General features: G+C 51.8%; 3 protein-coding genes and 1 non-coding gene across 4 annotated transcripts; 2 read left to right on the forward strand and 2 right to left on the reverse strand.

The window, feature by feature from the left end:
- Positions 1–177: 177 nt before the first annotated feature.
- Positions 178–6,395, reverse strand: INTS5 (integrator complex subunit 5). Its single transcript, XM_003920237.4, has 2 exons — positions 6,263–6,395; positions 178–3,323 (listed from the first exon to the last, which is right to left on the reverse strand). Exons 1-2 carry the CDS (start codon positions 6,340–6,342, stop codon positions 347–349), a joined length of 3,057 nt encoding a protein of 1,018 aa, XP_003920286.1. The 5' UTR covers positions 6,343–6,395; the 3' UTR covers positions 178–346.
- Positions 6,396–17,519: 11,124 nt separating this feature from the next.
- Positions 17,520–18,848, reverse strand: C6H11orf98 (chromosome 6 C11orf98 homolog). Its single transcript, XM_010335696.3, has 4 exons — positions 18,750–18,848; positions 18,466–18,590; positions 17,939–18,036; positions 17,520–17,862 (listed from the first exon to the last, which is right to left on the reverse strand). Exons 1-4 carry the CDS (start codon positions 18,786–18,788, stop codon positions 17,753–17,755), a joined length of 372 nt encoding a protein of 123 aa, XP_010333998.1. The 5' UTR covers positions 18,789–18,848; the 3' UTR covers positions 17,520–17,752.
- A 33-nt stretch (positions 18,849–18,881) lies between these two features.
- On the forward strand, positions 18,882–21,118 carry CSKMT (citrate synthase lysine methyltransferase). Its single transcript, XM_003920240.4, has 3 exons — positions 18,882–18,951; positions 19,266–19,564; positions 20,324–21,118. The coding sequence occupies exons 2-3, from the start codon at positions 19,498–19,500 to the stop codon at positions 20,977–20,979; spliced, it is 723 nt and encodes a 240-aa protein (XP_003920289.1). The 5' UTR covers positions 18,882–18,951; positions 19,266–19,497; the 3' UTR covers positions 20,980–21,118.
- On the forward strand, positions 19,041–19,189 carry LOC120364812 (small nucleolar RNA SNORA57). Its single transcript, XR_005579951.1, has one exon. It is a non-coding gene; the product is annotated as a small nucleolar RNA SNORA57 (small nucleolar RNA).
- Positions 21,119–21,177: the final 59 nt, after the last annotated feature.

Raw genomic sequence — 21,177 nt, forward strand, 5'->3', positions numbered from 1 at the left:
GCCCCTTCCGGCCTTCTGATTGGCTCGGCCTGAGCGCCGCCGGGCGACTGTGTCATTGGTGGAGTGCGCACTCCAAATTATCAAAGGGGGCGGGGCTTCAGGCCAGGGGCTGGAACGTCCAGAGCAGGGCGCTGTCCGACTTTGCACGCTCTCAGCTTGACAGAAGTATTGGACTGGTTTTCTCAACTCGGCAAATTTTATTTAGAAAAAAAGAGATGGGAGAGAAAAAAGTGACAACTCTCCTCAGGCCAAGGACTTAGAAGATAAACCTCCACACTTCCGCAGAACATTAGTCCCTTCCCTCTCTCAATTCTCAACCTTCCTGGGCTTCCAGAGCAAGAAAAGGCTACGTCCCCTGTCGAAGGAGAGTGGACGGTGAAGGTGCCTGGAAACGACCAGAGAAAAGGCCCAGGCGGTCGATATTGCGGTGGAGGACACTGTGCAGCACAGCCAGATGGGGTCCACCCTCACCTCCACCCTCTCTGGAGAAGTCCCGGATGAAGCGACCCCGCTCTGATTGGAAGATGAACTTCTGGGGCAAGGGGCCATGCTCCCGGAGAAAGCCCCAGACACTGAGTAGCAGCAGACGCACCTCGAAAGGTGCCAGTTGGCTAAATACCTCGTGCATATTACCCAGGGCCGGAGGCAGGAGGCTTCCCTCAGCCATGACAGCTACTAAGGTGCAGGATGCCTCAAGGTGCCAGGGGGAGTGGGTCGTGTCAGGGTGGCGAGAGGCTTCCCAATGGCCCAAGAGGGCGGCCAGCAGCCCCCGAAGTAGCACGGAACAGTAGCACAGGGCTGGAGGAGCAGCTGCCACCAGCTTTAACAGCTCAAAGAGCAGGGGCTGTTCCCGGAAGCGCCGGCCAATGCGGAGATCCCGCTCCACGGTGGCCCGGGCATGTTCCTCGGGGGGCCAGGCCAGCTCTGCACCAGCTGCATCAGGACACACACTCTCCACCAAGGTCACTGCCACTGCTTTGGCTGCCTCCGGGCTCAGGATGGGCGCCCCCCAGCATCCCCCACATTCAGTGCCCCCTGGGGCACTGCAGCAATGAACCAGGAGGCTGAGGAGGCTCTGGGTGTTATAGATCACTTCCTGCTGATTTCGTGACTGGACAAACTTGGGTGGCTTCAAGCCACGGCCGATGACTCCAGCATGGAAAACTGACCAAATCCCTCCAGGGCCTGGCACAGCTGCCGTGTGCCTCCGGTTAGTGTCCAACAGGGAGGCAGAAGCCAAAGAAGCTGAAACAACTGAGAGAGTCTCATTGTCCCCATCTACTTCTCCTCCAAATAGTTCTGTGTTGCCTCGATGTAATGCTCCCTCAACCAGCAGCTGCAGAACAGCCTTGAGCCCAGCTGGGGACGTCTGAGACAGGCGGGTGAGAAGCTGAGAGGCTGAGGCCACACCTGGAGGCCCATGCAGCCTCAGAGAGGTGAAGAAGCGGTGAACCCCAGCCCTCACCAGTCCCAGGAGCTGGGAGGGGGACAAGGCTTCAGGAGGAAATGGACAAATGGCCAGGAGGGAGGCAGCAGCTTCAGCTACTTCCTCCTCAGGATGTAGCAAGAGAGGGGCCAGGTCAGACAGATGGGCTGAGGCAGATTCCCCAAAGTGGGCCCCTAGGGCTGCAGGGCCCTCACCACCTTGCTGTTCCCACCCTACTAGCAGTGCCAAGTTGCACAAGAATCGGGCAGTGAAGGGAGGCTGTAATGTCCCCGCATGCACCCGAGCCAGGCAGCTTCGGAAAGCCAGAGGCAGGAGGCCAGAGAGACTGACCACTAGCCCTGCATATAACTGGGTGGCCAAACTCAACTCTTCAGGGCTTCGGGCTCGGCTCAGCAGATGGCCCAAGGCCTCAGGTCCACAACTGGGACGGGTATAGACAGACAGCAGGCCCAAGAGCTGGTGCTGCCAGAGGAAGCGCTTCCGTTCCAGTCTTAATGTCTCTCCACACAGCTCTCCAACATGGTTTTTTAGTGCATCTAAGAAGGGCACTGGGCGGGGAGGAGGGGGCGGGCCCAGCACCCCTTCGCCAGGAGACCCTCCCCGGTGATGAACCAGTTTTTGCAGGTGCAGCAGCAGCAGTTGGATTAGTCTGTCGCAGGCCTCACGCACGGCGTCTGGCACAGCCAGGCCCTGGGTAGTAATGACTGAAGCAGGCATAGCTGTGTCTACCAGGAACTGCAGCAAGCGGTAGGCACCTGCCCCAGAGGCCTGGCTCACCAGGTGCACAGCCAGGTTCAACATGTTGTCCAGCTCCTCTCGGGGGAATCCTTGCAAGTGTTGCTGCAGCTGGCTCAGCACAGCTGGGGGCTTGAGGCAATCCACAAGCTCTCCAGAGACTGTGCCCAGCAAAGCTGGTGACATGACTGCCAGCTGCAGTAGGAAAGGAACCGTGGCCTGAAGGGAGGGATCCCCACTTCGGCCTCCAGTTCCCCCCGCCAGGCTATCATGGAACATTCGCAGGAGCTCCCGTCGGATGCTATCTCCATGGCGGGAGGCCAGGTGCCCTAGGATGCCTACAACTGAGGCAATCTTGGGCACCCGTTTCTCCGCAGGAATGGCAGGAGATCCAGGGAAGGGGTCTGTAGAGGGGGTCTGAGAAGAGCTTCCACCACTACTGCCAGCACCACCAGCCCCACCATGGACACAAAAGTCCTTAAGGCCACAGGAGAGAACTCGAGAAATGATGGTGCCAGGAAAAGAGGAGCCGATATGTGCCACAACCCAGTCAAAGTGTGGAGAATGCTGAACAGAGGTATCCAGCAAGGCATCCACACATGCATCCGGGCAGCTACCAATGAGAGCCGAGAGGCACTGCACATAGATGTCCATTAATGTACGCGTGGCCCTACAACCCATCCACAGCTGTAGCAGTTCATTGAGAGAGCCAGTAGCATGGGGAACACGCTGGTGTTGGCCCGAGTATGTGCTGCTGAGTTGCCCCATGAGGTCAATGGACCATGCACTAATCACAGGTGCCCAGGCCTTTGGGTTGGCCCGAATAAACTCAGACAGCACCTGCTGCACTTCCTGAACCACATCCTCTAAACCAGGTCCCCCAGCAGGGACATGGGAGGGTGGAGGTGGACGGAGGTGAGGTGGACCAGCCACAGGGCTTTCATCCAGGGCAGCCAGGTGAGCCCGGACACTCTCATCAAAGACACCTCTCAAGTGGTCAAGCACAGCAGCCCGAGCAGGTGGCAAAGAGCGGAGCAGGAGAAGACCACAGCGAGCATGTTCCCGGGCTGAGAGTTGGTGGCCCATAATAGGGTCTACGCCAGTCAGAAAAGCCTTGATTTCCTGAGACAGCTCCTGAGCACTACAAGGAAGCAAAAGAAACAGACTTAGAGTGTTGTAATGCTTTCCTGTATGAGCTTTGTCTTTTATGTAAAATAGGAATAATAGGGCACAGTGGCTCATGCCTGTAATCCTAGCACTTTGGGAGGCCAAGGCAGGTGGATCATGAAGTCAGGAGCTCAAGCCCAGCCTGGCCAAGATGGTGAAACCCCATCTCTATTAAAAATACAAAAATTAGCCAGGCATGGTGGCACTTGCCTATAATCTCAGCTACACAGGAGGCTGAGGCAGAGGTTGCTGTGAGCTGAGATCATGCCACCGAACTCCAGCCTGGGGGACAGAGCAAGACTCTGTCTCAAAAAAAAAAAAAAGAAAGAAAGAAAGAAAATAGGGATAATACTTCCCTCATAAGAGAATGTTTACTTGTTTTTCTTTGTTTTTTTGAGATGGAGTCTTGCTTTGTCGTTCAGGCTGGAGTGCAGTGGTGCCGTCTTGGCTCACTGCAACCTTCACCTCCTGGATTCAAGCAATTCTCCTGTCTCAGCCACCAGAGTAGCTGGGAGTACAGGCGTGCGCTACCATGCCCAGCTGATTTTTGTACTTTTAGTAGAAACGGGGTTTTGCCATGTTACCCAGGCTGGTCTCGAACTCCTGACCTCAAGTGATCTACCCACCTCAGCTTCCCAAAGTGCAAGGACAACAGGAATAAGCCACTAAGCCCAGCCTGTTTGTGAGACAGGGTCTCACTCCATCACCCAGGCTGGAGTGCAGTGCCAAGAACACAGATCACTGCAGTCTCGAACTCCCAGACTCAAAGCATCCTCCCATCTCAGCCTCCTGAGTAGCTGGGACTTCAAGCACTTGTGACGACACCCAGCTAATTTTTTTACTTTTTTGTAGAAATGAGGTCTGGCAGGCTGGGCCAAGTCATTTATTATTATTATTATTATTTTGGAGAAGGAGTTTCGCTCTTGTTACCCAGGCTGGAGTGCAATGGCGCAGTCTCGGCTCACCGCAACCTCCGCCTCCTGGGTTCAGGCAATTCTCCTGCCTCAGCCTCCTGAGTAGCTGGGATTACAGGCACACGCCACCATGCCCAGCTAATTTTTTGTATTTTTAGTAGAGATGGGGTTTCACCATGTTGACCAGGATGGTCTCGATCTCTTGACCTCGTGATCCACCCGCCTCAGCCTCCCAAAGTGCTGGAATTACAGGCGTGAGCCACTGCGTCCGGCCAGAATGTATCAGGTACTCTTTTAAGTACTTATTTAAATCCTGACAAGAGTTCAGTAAGGTAGGTACTATTATGATCCCATTTTACAGACAAATAAATCAAGGCTGGCTGCAGTGACTCATGTCTATAATCCCAGTACTTTGGGAGGCTAAGGCTGGTGAATCACTTGAGCCCAGGAGTTCAAGACCAGACTGAGAAACATAGTGAAACCCCATCTCTACAAAAAAAAATTAGCCAGGCATGGTGGCATGTGCCTGTGATCCCAGCTACTGGGAAGGCTGAGGCAGGAGAATCATTTCAGCCCTGAAGCAGAGGTTGCAGTGAGCCAAGGTCACACCATTGCACTCCAGCCTGTGTGCCATCACAAAAACAAACAAACAAATGAAATCAAGGTTAAGCAATCAGACTATATGCTCCAAGAGTGTAGGAACCGATTCTGTGCTCTTCAACACCGAATCCACTTCTATCCAGGTGTGTAGTATATGGAAGGTAGTCAGTAAATATCTGTTGAACTGACTCTATTTGTGTTTCCATAATATCTACTTTAAAACACCTTTCCAGGCTGGCTGCAATGGCTCAACGCCCGTAATCCCAACACTTTGGGAGACCATGGAGGGTGGATCACTTGAGGTCAGGAGTTTGAAACCAGCCTGGCCAACATGGTGAAAACCCGTCTCTACTAAAAATACCAAAAAAAAATTAGCCAGGCATGGTGTAATCTAAGCTACTCGGGAGGCTGAGGCACGAGGATTGCTTGAACCCAGGAGTTGGAGGTTGCAGTGAGCTGAGATCGCAGCACCACTGCACTCCAGCCTCGGCGATAGGGTGACCGACTCAAAAAAAAAAAGAAAAAAAAAAAAAAAAGACACCTTCCCAGCTTTATCACGTTTCACCACTACCCCCCCAACCCCCACCGCGCCGCCGTCCCCCATCCCTGCTTTCCCACAACAAAAGCACCTTGGAATCTGCTCTTAATGGAAAAAAAAAAAATTGTTAAGCCCCTTATTAAGGGTTTTCCCTCCTAACATGTTTCTTTCCATCTTCTGCAAAATCTTAATCACCTACCACCACATCAGCAACCACCAACTACCCAGCACCCTCAAAGTGCCTGGACATCAGGGTGTTCCAGGGCACAGAGTAATAATGCTTTTCCACCCTCTCCCTCCTAAACGTATGGGTTCACTCTTAGAGGTTCAGAAGCCAGTGTCATGGGAGGAGGCAAATCCCTTTCTCTTATCGTCTTTTCTGTCAAAGACAGCATCCTCTAGGGGCTGATAGGGCTGTGACGGTGCCATTCCTCTGTTTCCTCCAAAAAACACCCTAATATAAGGGAGCATTTCAACCGGACTGCATTCAGTGGGTAGTTCTAGGCCTAGGGTCTCAAGGAGTCTCTATGAAGTCAGGACCCTGGGTTCCCTAGGGTCAAAAATGGGCAGAGGAGCCGCGTTCCCAAGAGTTCTGATATCCCCGACTCTTGGAAGAAGAAGGCCGGGGTCGAGGGTAGCTAGGCATTGGAGTCTAGCGAGAGGCAGTCCCGAGGTCTTGGGAGGGCGTGCACTGGAGCCCTGAGTTTCGGTGAGGCAGTCCCTGAGTTCTGCGAGGACCCTATCAGGAATCTGAGAACCCTGACGTGAGTTCTCGAGGTAGGATCCGAGTTTCTACCGAGAAGGCTAGGGAAGGGCACGGGGCCGCGCGGCGGGGGGTAAGGTGCCAAGGGCTCTAACTACCTGAGAGGCGCGGGACCGTGGGTGGCCGGGGCAGGCCCAGGAGGTCCTGGGGCCCCGGGAGGGTCGCACAACGCGGACATCCCGGAGCCCGAGCCGAGCCCGAGGCGGGAGCGGCGGAGCGCAGGCGGCGCATGCGCGCTGACAGGAAACGCGAAAGGAACTAGATACCAGGCCTCTCAGGAAAATTAATCCGGCGATGTCGTCTACCCTCTTACATTGGTTCCGCACCCTATTGGAGTCCCGGTGCAGAATCCCGAGACGATGATAGCGGGAAGCCGATCCGCCCTATATGCAACCACTTTATTCAAAAACCCATCGACATACAGACTAGGCAGGCGTCCCCAAACTACGGCCCGCGGGCCGCATGCGGCCCCCCGAGGCCATTTATCCGGCCCCCCGCCGCACTTCAGGAAGGGGCCCCTCTTTCACTGGTGGTCAGTGAGAGGAGCCCTCCAACGGTCTGAGGGACAGTGAACTGGCCCCCTGTGTAAAAATTTGGGGACGCCTGGCACTAGGGCGAGTGCAGTGGCTCACGCCTGTAATCCCAGCACTTTGGGTGCCCGAGGCGGGTGGATCACCTGAGGTCAGCAGTTCAAGACCAGCCCCGGCGTGGCGGTTTACGCCTGTAATCCCAACAGCTTGGGAGGCTAAGGCAGGAGAATCGCTTGAACCCGGGAGGCGGACGTTGCCGTGAGCCGAGATCGCGCCACTGCACTCCAGCCTGGGCAACAGCGAGACTTCGTCTCAAAAGTAAAATCAGCCGGGCGTGGTGGCAGGCACCTGTAATCCCAGCTACTCCGGAAGCTCCAGAGTTAATAATTATTTACACTGTTTCTACCACCTATTACCAAGCATCATTCTTGTACAATAAATATGAGGCAATTTCTTTTTTTGTTTGTTTGTTTTTGTGTGTTTTTTTTTGAGACAGAGTTTCACTCTTGTTATCCAGGCTGGAGTGCAATGGCGCGATCTCGGCTCACCGCAACCTCCGCCTCCTGGGTTCAGGCAATTCTCCTGCCTCAGCCTCCTGAGTAGCTGGGATTACAGGCACGCGCCACCATGCCCAGCTAATTTTTTGTATTTTTAGTAGAGACGGGGTTTCACCATGTTGACCAGGATGGTCTCGATCTCTTGACCTCGTGATCCACCCACCTCGGCCTCCCAAAGTGCTGGGATTACAGGCGTGAGCCACCGCGCCCGGCCTAGCCCAGCTAATGTTTTCTATTTTTAGTAGAGACGGGGTTTCACCATGTTGATCAGGATGGTCTGGATCTCTTGACCTCGTGATCCACCCGCCTTGGCCTCCCAAAGTGCTGAGATTACAGGCTTCAGCCACTGCGCCCGGACGGCAATTTCTACTCCTAGCTCTGCCTCGAACTTGGACCCAACACTTCCCTTCTCTTGGCCTCAGATCTATGAAAGGAAGCTTTTAAACCAGATTAATTATTCCAGTTATGAGACTAGCATGTATTTCTTGACCTTAGAGATTGCATAATATAAGGGTGTTCATTTTGGAGTTGGACAGATCTGGATTCCTATCCGCCATTTTTTTCTTTTTTTTAAAAAATATGGGGTTTCAGACCGGGCGCGGTGGCTCACGCCTGTAATCCCAGCACTTTGGGAGTCCGAGGCGGGTGGATCACGACGTCAAGAGATCGAGACCATCCTGGTCAACATGGTGAAACCCCATCTCTACTAAAAATACAAAAATTAGCTGGGCATGGTGGCGCACGCCTGTAGTCCCAGCTACTCAGGAGGCTGAGGCAGGAGAATTGCTTGAACCCAGGAGGCGGAGGTTGCGGTGAGCCGAGATTGCACCACTGCACTCCAGCCTGGGTAACAAGAGCGAAACTCCGTCTCAAAAAAAAAAAAAAAAAAAAGATGGGGTTTCACCATATTGGTCAGGCTGGTCTCGAACTCCTGACCTCAGGTGATCCGCCTGCCTCAGCCTCCCAAAGAGCTGGGATTACAGGCATGGGCCACTGAGCCCAGCCCTATCTGGCATTTATTAGTAAAACAACCTCAAGCAAGTGACCCAGCTGTTTGGAGCCTGTTTCCTTGTCTGTAAAACGAGCATGACACCTCCATCTCACAGACTTTGTAAAGGTCACTTGATAATTTAAGTAGAGCTTAGTGTCAATGCTAGATACAGAAACTACGCTTTGAATGACAACAGTGACAAGAGGCAGTATGAAGGACTCTGGAATTAGACTGCCTGGACCCAAGTTCCTTCTATAATTTTCTAGCCAGTTACCAGGGACAAGTTTTTATGTACCTCGATTTTGTCTCTTTAAAATGTGGATAGTGGCCGGGAGCGGTGGCTCACACTTGTAATCCCAACACTTTGAGAGGTTGAGGCAGGCGGATCACTTGAGGTTGGGAGTTCAAGAATAGCTTGGCCAACATGGTGAAAACCCATCTAGAGACTAAAAATACAAAAAACTGGCTAGGCATGGTGGCGGTCTCTGTAATCCCAGCTACTGGGGAGGCTGAGGCAGGAGAATCACTTGAACCCGGGAAGCAAAGGTTGCAGTGAGCTGAGATCGCACCACTGCACTCCAGCCTGGGCAACAGAGCAAAACTCCTACCAAAAAAAGAAAAGAAAAGAAAAAAAGAAAGAAAAGAAATAGTAAATTTGGAAAAGGTGATGAATGAGGGTTGGAGCTGGACAATGAGTAATATTTTGTCTACTTTTGTATATGTTTGAGATGTTTCCATGATGAAAAGCAAAATATAACTAAAATAAACAACTTTATTTTATTTTATTTTGAGACAGAGTCTCACTCTGTTGCCCAGGCTGGAGTGCAGTGGCACAATCTCAGCTTACTGCAACCTCCATCTCCCGGGTTCAAGTGATTCTCCTGCTTCAGTATCCTGAGTACCTGCCTCCTGAGTAGCTGGGACTACAGGCACGTGCCACCACACCTGGCTAATTTTTGTATTTTTAGTAGAGATGGGGCTTCGCCATGTTGGCTAGGCTGGTCTTGAACTCCTGACCTCAGGTGATTCACCCATCTCGGACTCCGAAAGTTCTGGGATTACAGGGATGAGCCACTGCACCCCACAGGAAACAACTTTAATACTTCTCATTATACTTAGAATAAAATTTGTATTCCCTACTGGCCCTAAGTTTTATGGCTCTTATATTCCTCTCCAACTTCATCTCTTGTCAGCTGCCCCTTACTCACTCCACTCAGAGCTACACTCAACTTTTTTTTTTTTTTTTTTTTTTGAGACGGAGTTCGCTCTTTTTACCCAGGCTGGAGTGCAATGGTGAGATCTTGGCTCACTGCAACCTCCGCCTCCTGGGTTCAGGCAATTCTCCTGCCTCAGCCTCCTGAGTAGCTGGGATTACAGGCATGCGCCACCATGCCCAGCTAATTTTCTGTATTTTTTTTTTTTTTTTTTTTTTGAGACGGAGTTTCGCTCTTGTTACCCAGGCTGGAGTGCAATGGCGCGATCTCGGCTCACCGCAACCTCCGCCTCCTGGGTTCAGGCAATTCTCCTGCCTCAGCCTCCTAAGTAGCTGGGATTACAGGCACGCACTACCATGCCCAGCTGATTTTTTGTATTTTTAGTAGAGATGAGGTTTCACCATGTTGACCAGGATGGTCTCGATCTCTTGACCTCGTGATCCACCCACCTCGGCCTCCCAAAGTGCTGGGATTACAGGCTTGAGCCACCGCGCCCGGCCATTTTCTGTATTTTTAGTAGAGACGGGGTTTCACCATGTTGACCAGGATGGTCTTGATCTCTTGACCTCGTGATCCACCCGCCTCAGCCTCCCAAAGTGCTGGGATTACAGGCTTGAGCCACCGCACCCAGCCCTACACTCAACTTCTAACAGTTCATAGAACACAGCAAGTTCCTTTTCCCCGTCTCTCTCACAGAGAGAGCAAAACTGTGAATGATTGAGTATACCAAGCTGTTGAATATGTCTTTCCTTTTCTTTCCTATCTCCTCCTCTCCTTTCCTTACTGTATCTGAACACAGTTCAATTTGTTTCTCTTCTCTTTTGTTTTTGTTTTTTGGTTTTTGGTTTTTTTTTTTGAGACGGAGTCTTGGCTCACTGCAACCTCCACCTCCCAGGTTTAAGCAATTCTTCCGACTCAGCCTCCCAAGTAGTTGTGACTACAGGCATGTGCCATCACACCCAGCTAGTTTTAGTATTCTTAGTACAGACAAGGTTTCATCATGTTGGCCAGGCTGGTCTCAAGCTCCTGACCTCAAATGATCTGCCCACCTCAGTCTCCCAGTGTTGGGATTACAGGTGCGAGCCATCATGCCCATAATTTCATGCCAGTTCAATTTCAAGAGAAAACTTTTCCTGTGTTTAAAATGACATTGGCGAGGCGCGGTGGCTCATGACTGTAATACCAACACTTTGGGAGGCCAAGGCAGGTGGATCACTGGAACCTAGGAGTTGGAGGCCAGCCTAGGCAAAATGGCAAAACCCTGTTTCTACAAAAAATAAAAAACTTTGCTGGCCATGATGGCATGCACCTGTAGTCCCAGCTCCCTGGGAGGCTTAGGTGGGAGGATCACCTGAGCCCAGGAGGTTCAGGCTGCAATAAGCAGTGGTCGCGCCACTGTACTCCAGCCTGGGCGGCAGAAAGAGACCATGCCTCAAGACAACAAATGAGGCCAGTCGTGGTGGCTTATGCCTGTAATCCCAGAACTTTGGGAGGCCAAGGTGGGTGGATTACCTGAGGTCAGGAGTTTGAGACCATCCTGGCCAACGTGGTGAAACCCCATCTCTACTAAAAACACAGAGCCAGGCACGGTGGCTCACGCCTGTAATCCCAGCACTTTGGGAGGTCGAGGCGGGTGGATCACGAGGTCAAGAGATCGAGACCATCCTGGTCAACATGGTGAAACCCCGTCTCTACTAAAAATATAAAAAAATTAGCTGGGCGTGGTGGCACTTGCCTGTAATCCCAGCTACTCAGGAGGCTGAGGCAGGAGAATTGCCTGAACCCGGGAGGCGGAGGTTGTAGTGAGCGGAGATTGCGCCATTGCACTCCAGCCTGGGTAACAAGAGCAAAACTCTGTCAAAAAAACAAAACAGCGCCGGGCGCGGTGGCTCAAGCCTGTAATCCCAGCACTTTGGGAGGCCGAGGCGGGTGGATCACGAGGTCAAGAGATCGAGACCATCCTGGTCAACATGGTGAAACCCTGTCTCTACTAAAAATACAAAAAAATTAGCTGGGCGTGGTGGCACTTGCCTGTAATCCCAGCTACTCAGGAGGCTGAGGCAGGAGAATTGCCTGAACCCGGGAGGCGGAGGTTGTAGTGAGCGGAGATTGCGCCATTGCACTCCAGCCTGGGTAACAAGAGCAAAACTCTGTCAAAAAAACAAAACAGCGCCGGGCGCGGTGGCTCAAGCCTGTAATCCCAGCACTTTGGGAGGCCGAGGCGGGTGGATCACGAGGTCGAGAGATCAAGACCAACCTGGTCAACATGGTGAAACCCCGTCTCTACTAAAAATACAATAGCTGGGCGTGGTGGCGCGTGCCTGTAATCCCAGCTACTCAGGAGGCTGAGGCAGGAGAATTGCCTGAACCCAGGAGGCGGAGGTTGCGGTGAGCCGAGATCGCGCCATTGCACCCCAGCTTGGGTAACAAGAGCGAAACTCCGTCTCAAAAAAAAAAAAAAAAAAAAATCAGCCAGGTGTGGTAGCACCCACCTGTAATCCCAGCTACTTGGGAGGCTGAGGAGAATCACTTGAACCTGGGAAGCAGAGGTTGCAGTGAGCCAAGATCGCACCACTGCACTCCAGCCTGGGCAACAGAGCAAGAGTCCGTCTCAAAAAAAAAAAAAAGAAAAAAAGAAAAGAAAACAAACAAACAAAATCACTGGACAGGCTGGGTGTGGTGGCTCAGGCCTGTAATCGTAGCACTTTGAGAGGCTGAGGCAGGCAGATCATGAGGTCAGGAGATCGAGACCATCCTGGCTACTATGGTGAAACCCCATCTCTAAAAATACAAAAAATTGACCGGGCGTGGTGGCACGTGCCTGTAGTCCCAGCTACTCAGGAGGTACTCAGGATGCTGAGGCAGGAGAATCACATGAACCCGGGAGGTGGAGGTTGTAGTGAGCCAATTTGTCTAAAAAAAACCGAGTTCGGTGACTCAAGCCTGTAATCCCAGCACTTTGGGAGGCCGAGGCCGGTGGATCACGAGGTCAAGAGATTGAGACCATCCTGGTCAACATGGTGAAACCCTGTCTCTACTAAAAATACAAAAAAATGAGCTGGGCATGGTGGCATGTGCCTGTAATCCCAGCTACTCAGGAGGCTGAGGCAGGAGAATTGCCTGAACCCAGGAGGCGGAGGTTGCGGTGAGCCGAGATCGCGCCATTGCACTCCAGCCTGGGTAACAAGAGTGAAACTCCGTCTCAAAAAATAAAATAAAATAAAATAAAAAATGGGCAGGGCTCTTCTTTTCTGTTGTTGAGAAGTCTTTTTTTTTTTTTTTTTTTTTTTTTTGAGACGGAGTTTCGCCCTTGTTATCCAGGCTGGAGTGCAATGGCGCGATCTCGGCTCACCGCAACCTCCGCCTCCTGGGTTCAGACAATTCTCCTGCCTCAGCCTCCTGAGTAGCTGGGATTACAGGCATGTGCCACCATGCCCAGCTAATTTTTTGCACTTTTAGTAGAGACGGGGTTTCACCATGTTGACCGGGATGGTCTCGATCTCTTGACCTCGTGATCCACCCGCCTCGGCCTCCCAAAGTGCTGGGATTACAGGCTTGAGCCACCGCGCCCGGCGAGAAGTCTTACTCTATCACCCAGGCAGGAGTGCAGTGGTATGATCTCGGCTCACTGTAACCTCCTCCTCCCGGGTTCAAGTGATTCTTCTGCCTCAGCCACCCAAGTAGCTGGTACTATAGGTGCAGGCCACCACACCTGGCTAATTTTTTGCAGCTTCAGTAAAGGGGGTTTTACCATGTTGGCCAGGCTGGTCTCGAACTCCTGACCTCAGGTGGTCTCTGGACCTCAGATGATCCCCTGCCCTCAGTCGCCCATAGTGCTGGGATTACAGGAGTGAGCCACAATGCATGGCCTGGGCTCTTCTTAATAGAATGTCATAGGAATAATATGAATTAACGAATGACAGTATTGGAAAATCATCATTTTGAAACATAGTAATAACTAATTCAGGTAAAGATTATCATGGCTACGAAACCATTTGGTGGGCCGGGTACAGTGGCTCATGCCTGTAATCCCAAAATTTTGGGAAGCCTAAGTGAGTGGATCATTTCAGGTCAGGAGTTCAAGACCAGCCTGGCCAACATGATGAAACTCCATCTCTACTAAAAATACACACACACACACACACACACACACACACAGAAGGCCACATGTGATGGCTCAAGCCTGTAATCCCAGTACTTTGGAAGACTGAAGAGGGCAAATCACGAGGTCAGGAGCTTGAGACCAGCTTGGCCAACATAGTGAAACCCCATCTCTACTAAAAATACAAAAATCATGGTGGCTTATGCCTGTAATCTCAGTACACTGGGAGGTGGAGACAAGCGAATCACAAGATCAGGAGTTCAAGACCAGCCTGACCAACATGGTGAAACCCCGTCTTTAGTAAAAATACAAAAATTAGCCAGGCATGGTGGCATGAGCCTGTAATCCCAGCTACTCAGGAGGCTGAAGCAGTAGAATTGCTTGAACCTGGGAGGAAGAGGTTGCAGTCAGCTGAGATTTTGCTACTGCACTCCAGCCTGGGCAACAGAGTAAGACTCTGTCTCAAAAAAAAAAAAAAAAAAAAAAAAAAAAGAAAGAAAGAAAGAAAAACTGAATACTGAATATGAATATTAGGTATTTAATTAATGTTAAACATCTTAGCTGTGATTATAGTATTTTGGCTACATAGAAGGATGTCCTTAGGAATAAGGTTTCACGTTGTCCATATTTGACTTTCAAACAATTTAATTCAGTAAGGACAAGGAAAATGCAGATTCACAAGGGTAGCACAGTATTAATAATTGGTAATACTGAATCTGGTAGAGGTAATACTAAATCTAAGTAGAGGGTATATATAGGAGTTTGTTTATTGTACTAATCACTTTACTGAAAGATTGTTTTGTTTGTTTTTTCTTTGAGACAGGGTCTCACTCTGTTGCCAGGTTGGAGTGCACTGGCACAATCTTGGCTCACTGCAACTTCTGCCTCCTAGGTTCAAGGGATTCTCCCACCTCAGCATCCTAAGTAGCTGGGACTACAGGCACGCACCACCATGCCCGGCCAATTTTTGTATTTTTAGTAGAGGTGGGGGTTTCACCATATTGGCCAGACTGGTCTCGAACTCCTGACCTCAGGTTTGCCCACCTCGGCCTCCCAAAGTGCTGGGATTACAGGTGTGAGCTACTGCACCCAGCTTTTTTTTTTTTTTTTTTTTTTTTTTGGAGATGGTCTCGCTCTGTCACCCAGGCTGGAGTGCAGTGGTGCAATCTCGATTCACTAAAACCTCCGCCCTCCAGGTTCAAGCAATTCCCTGCCTCAGCCTCCTGAGTAACTGGAATTACAGGTGCCTGTCACCATGCCCAGCTAATTTTTGCATTTTTAGTAGAGACAGGGTTTCACCATCTTGACCAGGCTGGGCTTGAACTCCTGATCTTGTGATCCACCTGCCTCAGCCTCCCAAAGTGCTGGGATTATAGGGGTGAGCCATTGCATCTGGCCTTTGTTATTTTTGTGGTTTTTTTTTTTTTTGGTTTTTTTTTTTGAGACGGAGTTTCGCTCTTGTTACCCAGGCTGGAGTGCAATGGCGCGATCTCGGCTTACCGCAACCTCCGCCTCCTGGGTTCAGGCAATTCTCCTGCCTCAGCCTCCTGAGTAGCTGGGATTACAGGCATGCGCCACCAAGCCCAGCTAATTTTTTGTATTTTTAGTAGAGACGGGGTTTCACCATGTTGACCAGGATGGTCTCAATCTCTTGACCTCGTGATCCACCCGCCTCGGCCTCCCAAAGTGCTGGGATTACAGGCTTGAGCCACCGCACCCGGCCTAAGATGGAGTCTTGGTCTGTCGCCTAGGCTGGAGTGCAATGGCACAGTCTCGGCTCACTGCAACCTCCACCTCCCGGGTTGAAGCGATTCTCCTACCTCAGCCTCTCAAGTAGCTGGGAATACAGGTGCTCACCATCACGCCCAGCTAATCTTTTGTATTTTTAGTAGAGACAGGATTTCACCATGTTAGCCAGGATGGTCTCAATCTCCTCACCTGGTGATCCATCCTCCTCAGCCTCCCAAACTGTTGTCATTACATGCATGAGCCACAGTGTCCAGATTGGTCTTAAATGTTCAAAGTATAAAGGTGGCAGAAGGGGGCCAGGCACGGGGGCTCACACCTGTAATCCCAGCATTTTGGGAGGCCGAGGCAGGCGGATCATGTGGTGAAGGGACTGAGACCATTCTAGCCAAAGTAGTAAAACCCCATCTCTACTAAAAATGCAAAAAAATTTTTTTTTGGGGGGGTGTCATGATGGATACCTGTAGTGCCAGTTACTTGGGAGACTGAGGCAGGAGAATCACTTGAACCCATAAGGCGGAGGTCTCACCACTGCACTCCAGCCTGGCAACAGAGGGAGACTTTGTCTCAAAAAAAAAAAAAAAAAAAAAAAAAAAAAAAAAGCCAGGGGTGTGCCTGTAGTCCCAGCTTGTCAGGAGGCTGAGGTGTGAGGATTGTTTGAACCCAGGTTGATTGTCTCTGGGCAACAGACCAAGATCCTGACTCAAAAACGCATATTTTAAAAAAATCATTAAAATAAAAAAATCCAGCAAAAGAAGCAAGACGGGACTGGGTGCAGTGGCTCACGCCTGTAATCCCAGCACTTTGGGAGACTGGGGAGGGTGGATCATAAGGTCAGCAGTAGGAGACATGCCTGGGCAACATAGTGAAACCCATCTCAACCAAAAATACAAAAAAAGTTAGCTGGGTGTGGTAGTGGGCACCTGTAGTCCCAAGCTACGTGGGAGGCTGAGCCAGGAGAATCACTTGAACTCAGGAGGCCAAGGTTACTGTGAGCTGAGACCATAGCATTGCACTCCAGCCTGGGTGACAGAGCAAGACTCTCTCAAAAATAAAAATAAAGAAGCAAGACAGAAGAGGTAAAGTGACTTGGTCACAAGGGGCAATGGCAGAACTGGTATCAGGACCCTTACCTCTACCATCCCTACAATGATCTATATGTATATTTTACAAGGAAAGGGCTCACTCTGTTGCCCAGGCTGACATGCAAGTGGCACAATTTCTACTCACTGTTAACTTCAACCTCTCAAATAGTCTGTATCTTTGTCATCAATGGAAAGTTAGAGTATCACTCGCTAGGGAGACAGATGTGATCACAGCACACTATAGCCTTGAGTTCCTGGCCTCAAGCAACACCCCCGTAGGCACCACCACTCCTTTTTGTTGTTGTTGGAGACAAGAGTTTCACTATTGCTGCCCAAGCTGGACTGCAATGGCAGGATCTCAGCTCACTGCAACCTCCACCTCCCGGGTTCAAGTGATTCTCCTGCCTCAGCCTCCCAAGTAGCTGGGATTACAAGCACGTGCCACCATGCCTGGCTTTTTTTTTTTTTTTTTTGGTGCCATGACTTGGATATGAACTAACTTTTATTTATTTATTTTTTTGTTTGAGACGGAGTTTCGCCCTTGTTACCCAGGCTGGAGTGCAATGGCGCGATCTCGGCTCACCGCAACCTCCGCCTCCTGGGGTCAGGCAATTCTCCTGCCTCAGCTTCCTGAGTAGCTGGGATTACAGGCACGTGCCACCATGCCCAGCTAATTTTTTGCACTTTTAGTAGAGACGGGGTTTCACCATGTTGACCAGGATGGTCTCGATCTCTCGACCTCGTGATCCACCGGCCTCGGCCTCCCAAAGTGCTGGGATTACAGGCTTGAGCCACCGCGCCCGGCGCTAACTTTTATATTATTAATAGAGACAGGGTTTCACCATGTTGGCCAGGCTGGTCTCAAACTCCTGACCTCAGGTGATCCACTCACCTTGCTGGGATTACAGTGAGTTCTGTAATTACACCTCGGCCTCCCAAAGTGCTGGAATTACAGGTGTGAGCCACCACACCCAGCCAGGCACCACCACTCTTTAAGGCAGAGTCTGGCATTTTGCTGCATTTGCTCAAGCAAGCTCTGTGAGTGTTTCCTGTCTCATTGTTGAGTATGTTTTCATATTTACCAATCTTTTCATGGCCCATCCCCATTTCTCCATTTAATCACACACATCTCAGAGTGCTAGGGCTTTATTACATATGGAGTTCACTGCTGCAGAGGCCCTTGTCCAATCTTTCTTCTCAGCTTTCTTCCCTCCCAAAGACATCCCTCTAGGGGAGGTCAGTAGGCCATTAGGGAAGAGGAAATCTGGAGAGTGAAAAGGAACACTGCTTTTATCAAAGTGCTCTGAAACATCCACTGAGTCTGAGAGCTGGCTCCAGTTGAGAATCTTCTAGTGGAAGAGGTTTAGCTCTTATCTTCAAGGTCCTTCATTTCTATGTCCTGAGGGGCTTTCGTCTTCTTTTGCCTTTTGAGCTGTGGTTCACTAGTCCTGGCTGGCTTTGTAGGGGCTTCCACTGAGTAACGGGAAGAAGGAAGTATTAACCCAAATAAATGCAGGCTTTCCCTCACCCACCTCTATCCGAGACTCACCTTCCATGGCTGCCTTGTCTTTCTGGGCGAGCCGGATCTGCTGCAGGAGTTTTCTGCGCTTCTTCCCCGACAGAGTAATGTTGGCACGTGCGCTGGACCTGATGGATAGGCGAAAGTAAATACATCTAGGACCTGAACCAACTGAGGTCACACAAATGGTTCTGGCTCTAGAAAAAGTATTCAATACATATAATAATATAAATGATAAAGCATTAAATATAGAAAAAGTATTAAACAAAGTACTTAACATTAATTGTTAAAGTTTCGTATGTAGTAGAAACCCTAATATTTACATTGAAGAAGCCTATGAAGGGACACAGACCCTGCGCGGCGGCCCACGCCTGTAACCTCAGCGCTTTGGGAGGCTGAGGCGGGAGGATCAACCTGGGGTCAGGGGTTCAAGGTCAGCCTTGCCAGCATGGTGAAACCCAAGGAGGTGAGCCGAGAGGCGAGGCTGCCTCGGAGCTCTGCGGGGAGGAGGGAGGACTCGGCCGGGACTACCCACAGGACTAGGATCTGGTACTCACGCCCGCTTCTTGAGGTGGTGCCTCGTGATCAGCCCTTGGTCTATCACAGCCCCGACCACCCGGTGCCTCAGACGCCGCTCCCGATTCAACACCCGCCGGCGTTTGAACAGCTTCTTCTTCAGCTCCTACCCGGGAGAAAGATGCGAATCAGACGGAGGCAGCGCGCTGCGACCCCGGGCTGCTCCACCAGGCAACCCAGGCCCCCCCCATTGATCCCATCTCGGGCGAGACAAACGGGCTCGGGGACGCTTGAGGAAACAAAGCCGCGGCCCCCACACAGTCACCGTTCGGGGCCGGTTGATCTTCCCCCCGGGAGCTCCCATCGTCGCGCCGCTACCGCAGCTCACGGTCCGCACTTCCGCTCCGCGCCGGATCCCCGGGGCTCCGCCCCGGCCTTCCGCGGGCCAATCGCACCTCGGGGGCGGGTCCTTGGGCTATATAAAGGAGCTCCGTGAACCGGGAGGCCTTTCGGAGGGCGGAGAGCTGGTGAGTGTGGGTGTTGCTGTAACGTCCGAATTGAGCGTCCGGGTGGAGTAGAGGTGCCGGGCGGAGGGCTCTGGGCTGGGCCTCAGGACCCTCCTTTTCTTGGCGGGGACCGGGCTTGTGGTCTCGCTCCCCGTAATGTACGGAGGAAGAGGGAAAGGGCTCTGGTCCCCTCGGCGTCATGTCTTCGGTGCCGGTGGCTTCCCATCCGCTGGTTCTATCCTCAAGCGCCGAGACACCTGGCATCTCGGAACAGGGCAGCCGAGATCCAGCTGTTTCCTTCACGGGGGTGCTCACACTTTCTCATTTGATTTCAGGTCTGCGGACGCTGTATCCCCTCTTCCACATCCCGCTGCAGCCAATAAAGGCCGTTCCTACCATAGTCGGTCTGTGTCCGCGTTCTTTTTTCCGAGACTGCAGAGTTCGGGGAAGCTGTACGAGTTCTTCTACGCGGAATTTGCAGATCTCCTCCTGAATCTCAGGCCTCCGGCTAGAGTCGGGTGGACACGTCACACAAGGTCCTCTGGTCGACCTTAGCCGGACTTCCAGATGGCCGCGCTGCGTCGAATGCTCCACTTGCCGAGCCTGGTGGCAGGGGTGTGCCTCCCTTTTGCGGGTAGGGAGGTGGGGGCAGAGTGGGGAGGGCAATGTGGGTTCCTCGTGACCTGAGAGCCTAGTCCCTGAAATTGTGGCTCTCAGGCTCCATCGTGGGCCGGGCGCGGTGGCTCATGCTTGTAATCCTAACATTTTTCGAGGCCCAGGAGGGCAGATCGCTTGAGCCCAGGAGTAAAAGACAAGCCTAGGGCCACATGGCGAAACTCTGTCTACAAAAAAACAAAACAAAACAAAAATTAACAGGGCATGGTGGCGCCTGTAGTCCTAGCTACTCAGGAGGCCCGGGTGGGAGGATCACCCGAGCCCGGGAAGTCAAGGCTGCAGTTAGCCATGATTGAGTCACTTCACTCCAGCCTAGGCCGGGCGCGGTGGCTCAAGCCTGTAATCCCAGCACTTTGGGAGGCCGAGGCGGGTGGATCATGAGGTCAAGAGATTGAGACCATCCTGGTCAACATGATGAAACCCCGTCTCTACTAAAAATACAAAAAATTAGCTGGGCATGGTGGCGCGTGCCTGTAATCCCAGCTACTCAGGAGGCTGAGGCAGGAGAATTGCCTGAACCCAGGAGGCCGAGGTTGCAGTGAGCCGAGATCGCGCCATTGCACTCCAGCCTGGGTAACAACAGCGAAACTCCATCTCAAGAAAAAGAATTGCCCCCCCCCCCCAAAAAAAAAGACCTCAGTGTCCTAGTGTGTATATGCGTCGTTTTTGCAGTGGCGACATAGACAGAGTGACATGTACCCTCCAACTATGTCCACAGGCTCACTGGCTGGTAGCTCCCTGGCGGACCGCTGTCTCTGGGATCGGCTCCACTCCCAGCCCTGTTTGGGCAGTGTCCCCACCTTTGACTGGTTCTTTGGATACGAAGAAGTCCAGGGGCTCCTACTGCCATTGCTGCAGGAGGCACGTTCTGCCTGTCCTCTGCGGGTCCTGGATGTGGGCTGTGGGACTTCCAGCCTATGTACTGGCCTCTACACCAAATCCCCACACCCAGTGGATGTGCTTGGGGTGGACTTTTCTTTCGTGGCTGTGGCCCACATGAACAGCCTCCTGGAGGGTGGCCAAGGCCAAACGCCTCTACGCCCTGGGCACCCTGCTTCCTGCCTCCGCTTCATGCAGGCTGATGCCCTGAACCTGGAGGCTATGGCTTCTTCAGGTTCTTTCCAGCTACTGCTGGACAAGGGCACCTGGGATGCTGTTGCCCGGGGGGGTCTGCCTAAGGCTTACCAGCTGCTGTCAGAATGCTTGAGGGTTCTAAGCCCTCAGGGGACCCTGATTCAGTTCTCAGATGAGGACCCTGATGTTCGACTGCCCTGCCTGGAACAAGGGTCCTGTGGCTGGACTGTGACTGTGCAGGAGCTAGGCCCATTCAGGGGCATCACCTACTTTGCTTACTTGATTCAAGGCTCTCATTAAAGACATGTTAGTAGTCCTGACCCTAGTATTTCTGTGGGCAAGGAGAGGGCTGAAGAGTGAGCTATGTCTTTCCAAGGTATCTGGCTGGCTGCAAAGTGAGAATTTGAGTCCTGGCTTCCATGTTTACTGTTTCTGTGCCCCAGTTCACTCATCTGCAGAGTGGGAATAACCCGGAGTTGAAATCTTTAGCACAAGATG

Source organism: Saimiri boliviensis, chromosome 6 (genome assembly GCF_048565385.1).
Source record: "Saimiri boliviensis isolate mSaiBol1 chromosome 6, mSaiBol1.pri, whole genome shotgun sequence".
Lineage (NCBI taxonomy): Eukaryota > Metazoa > Chordata > Mammalia > Primates > Cebidae > Saimiri > Saimiri boliviensis.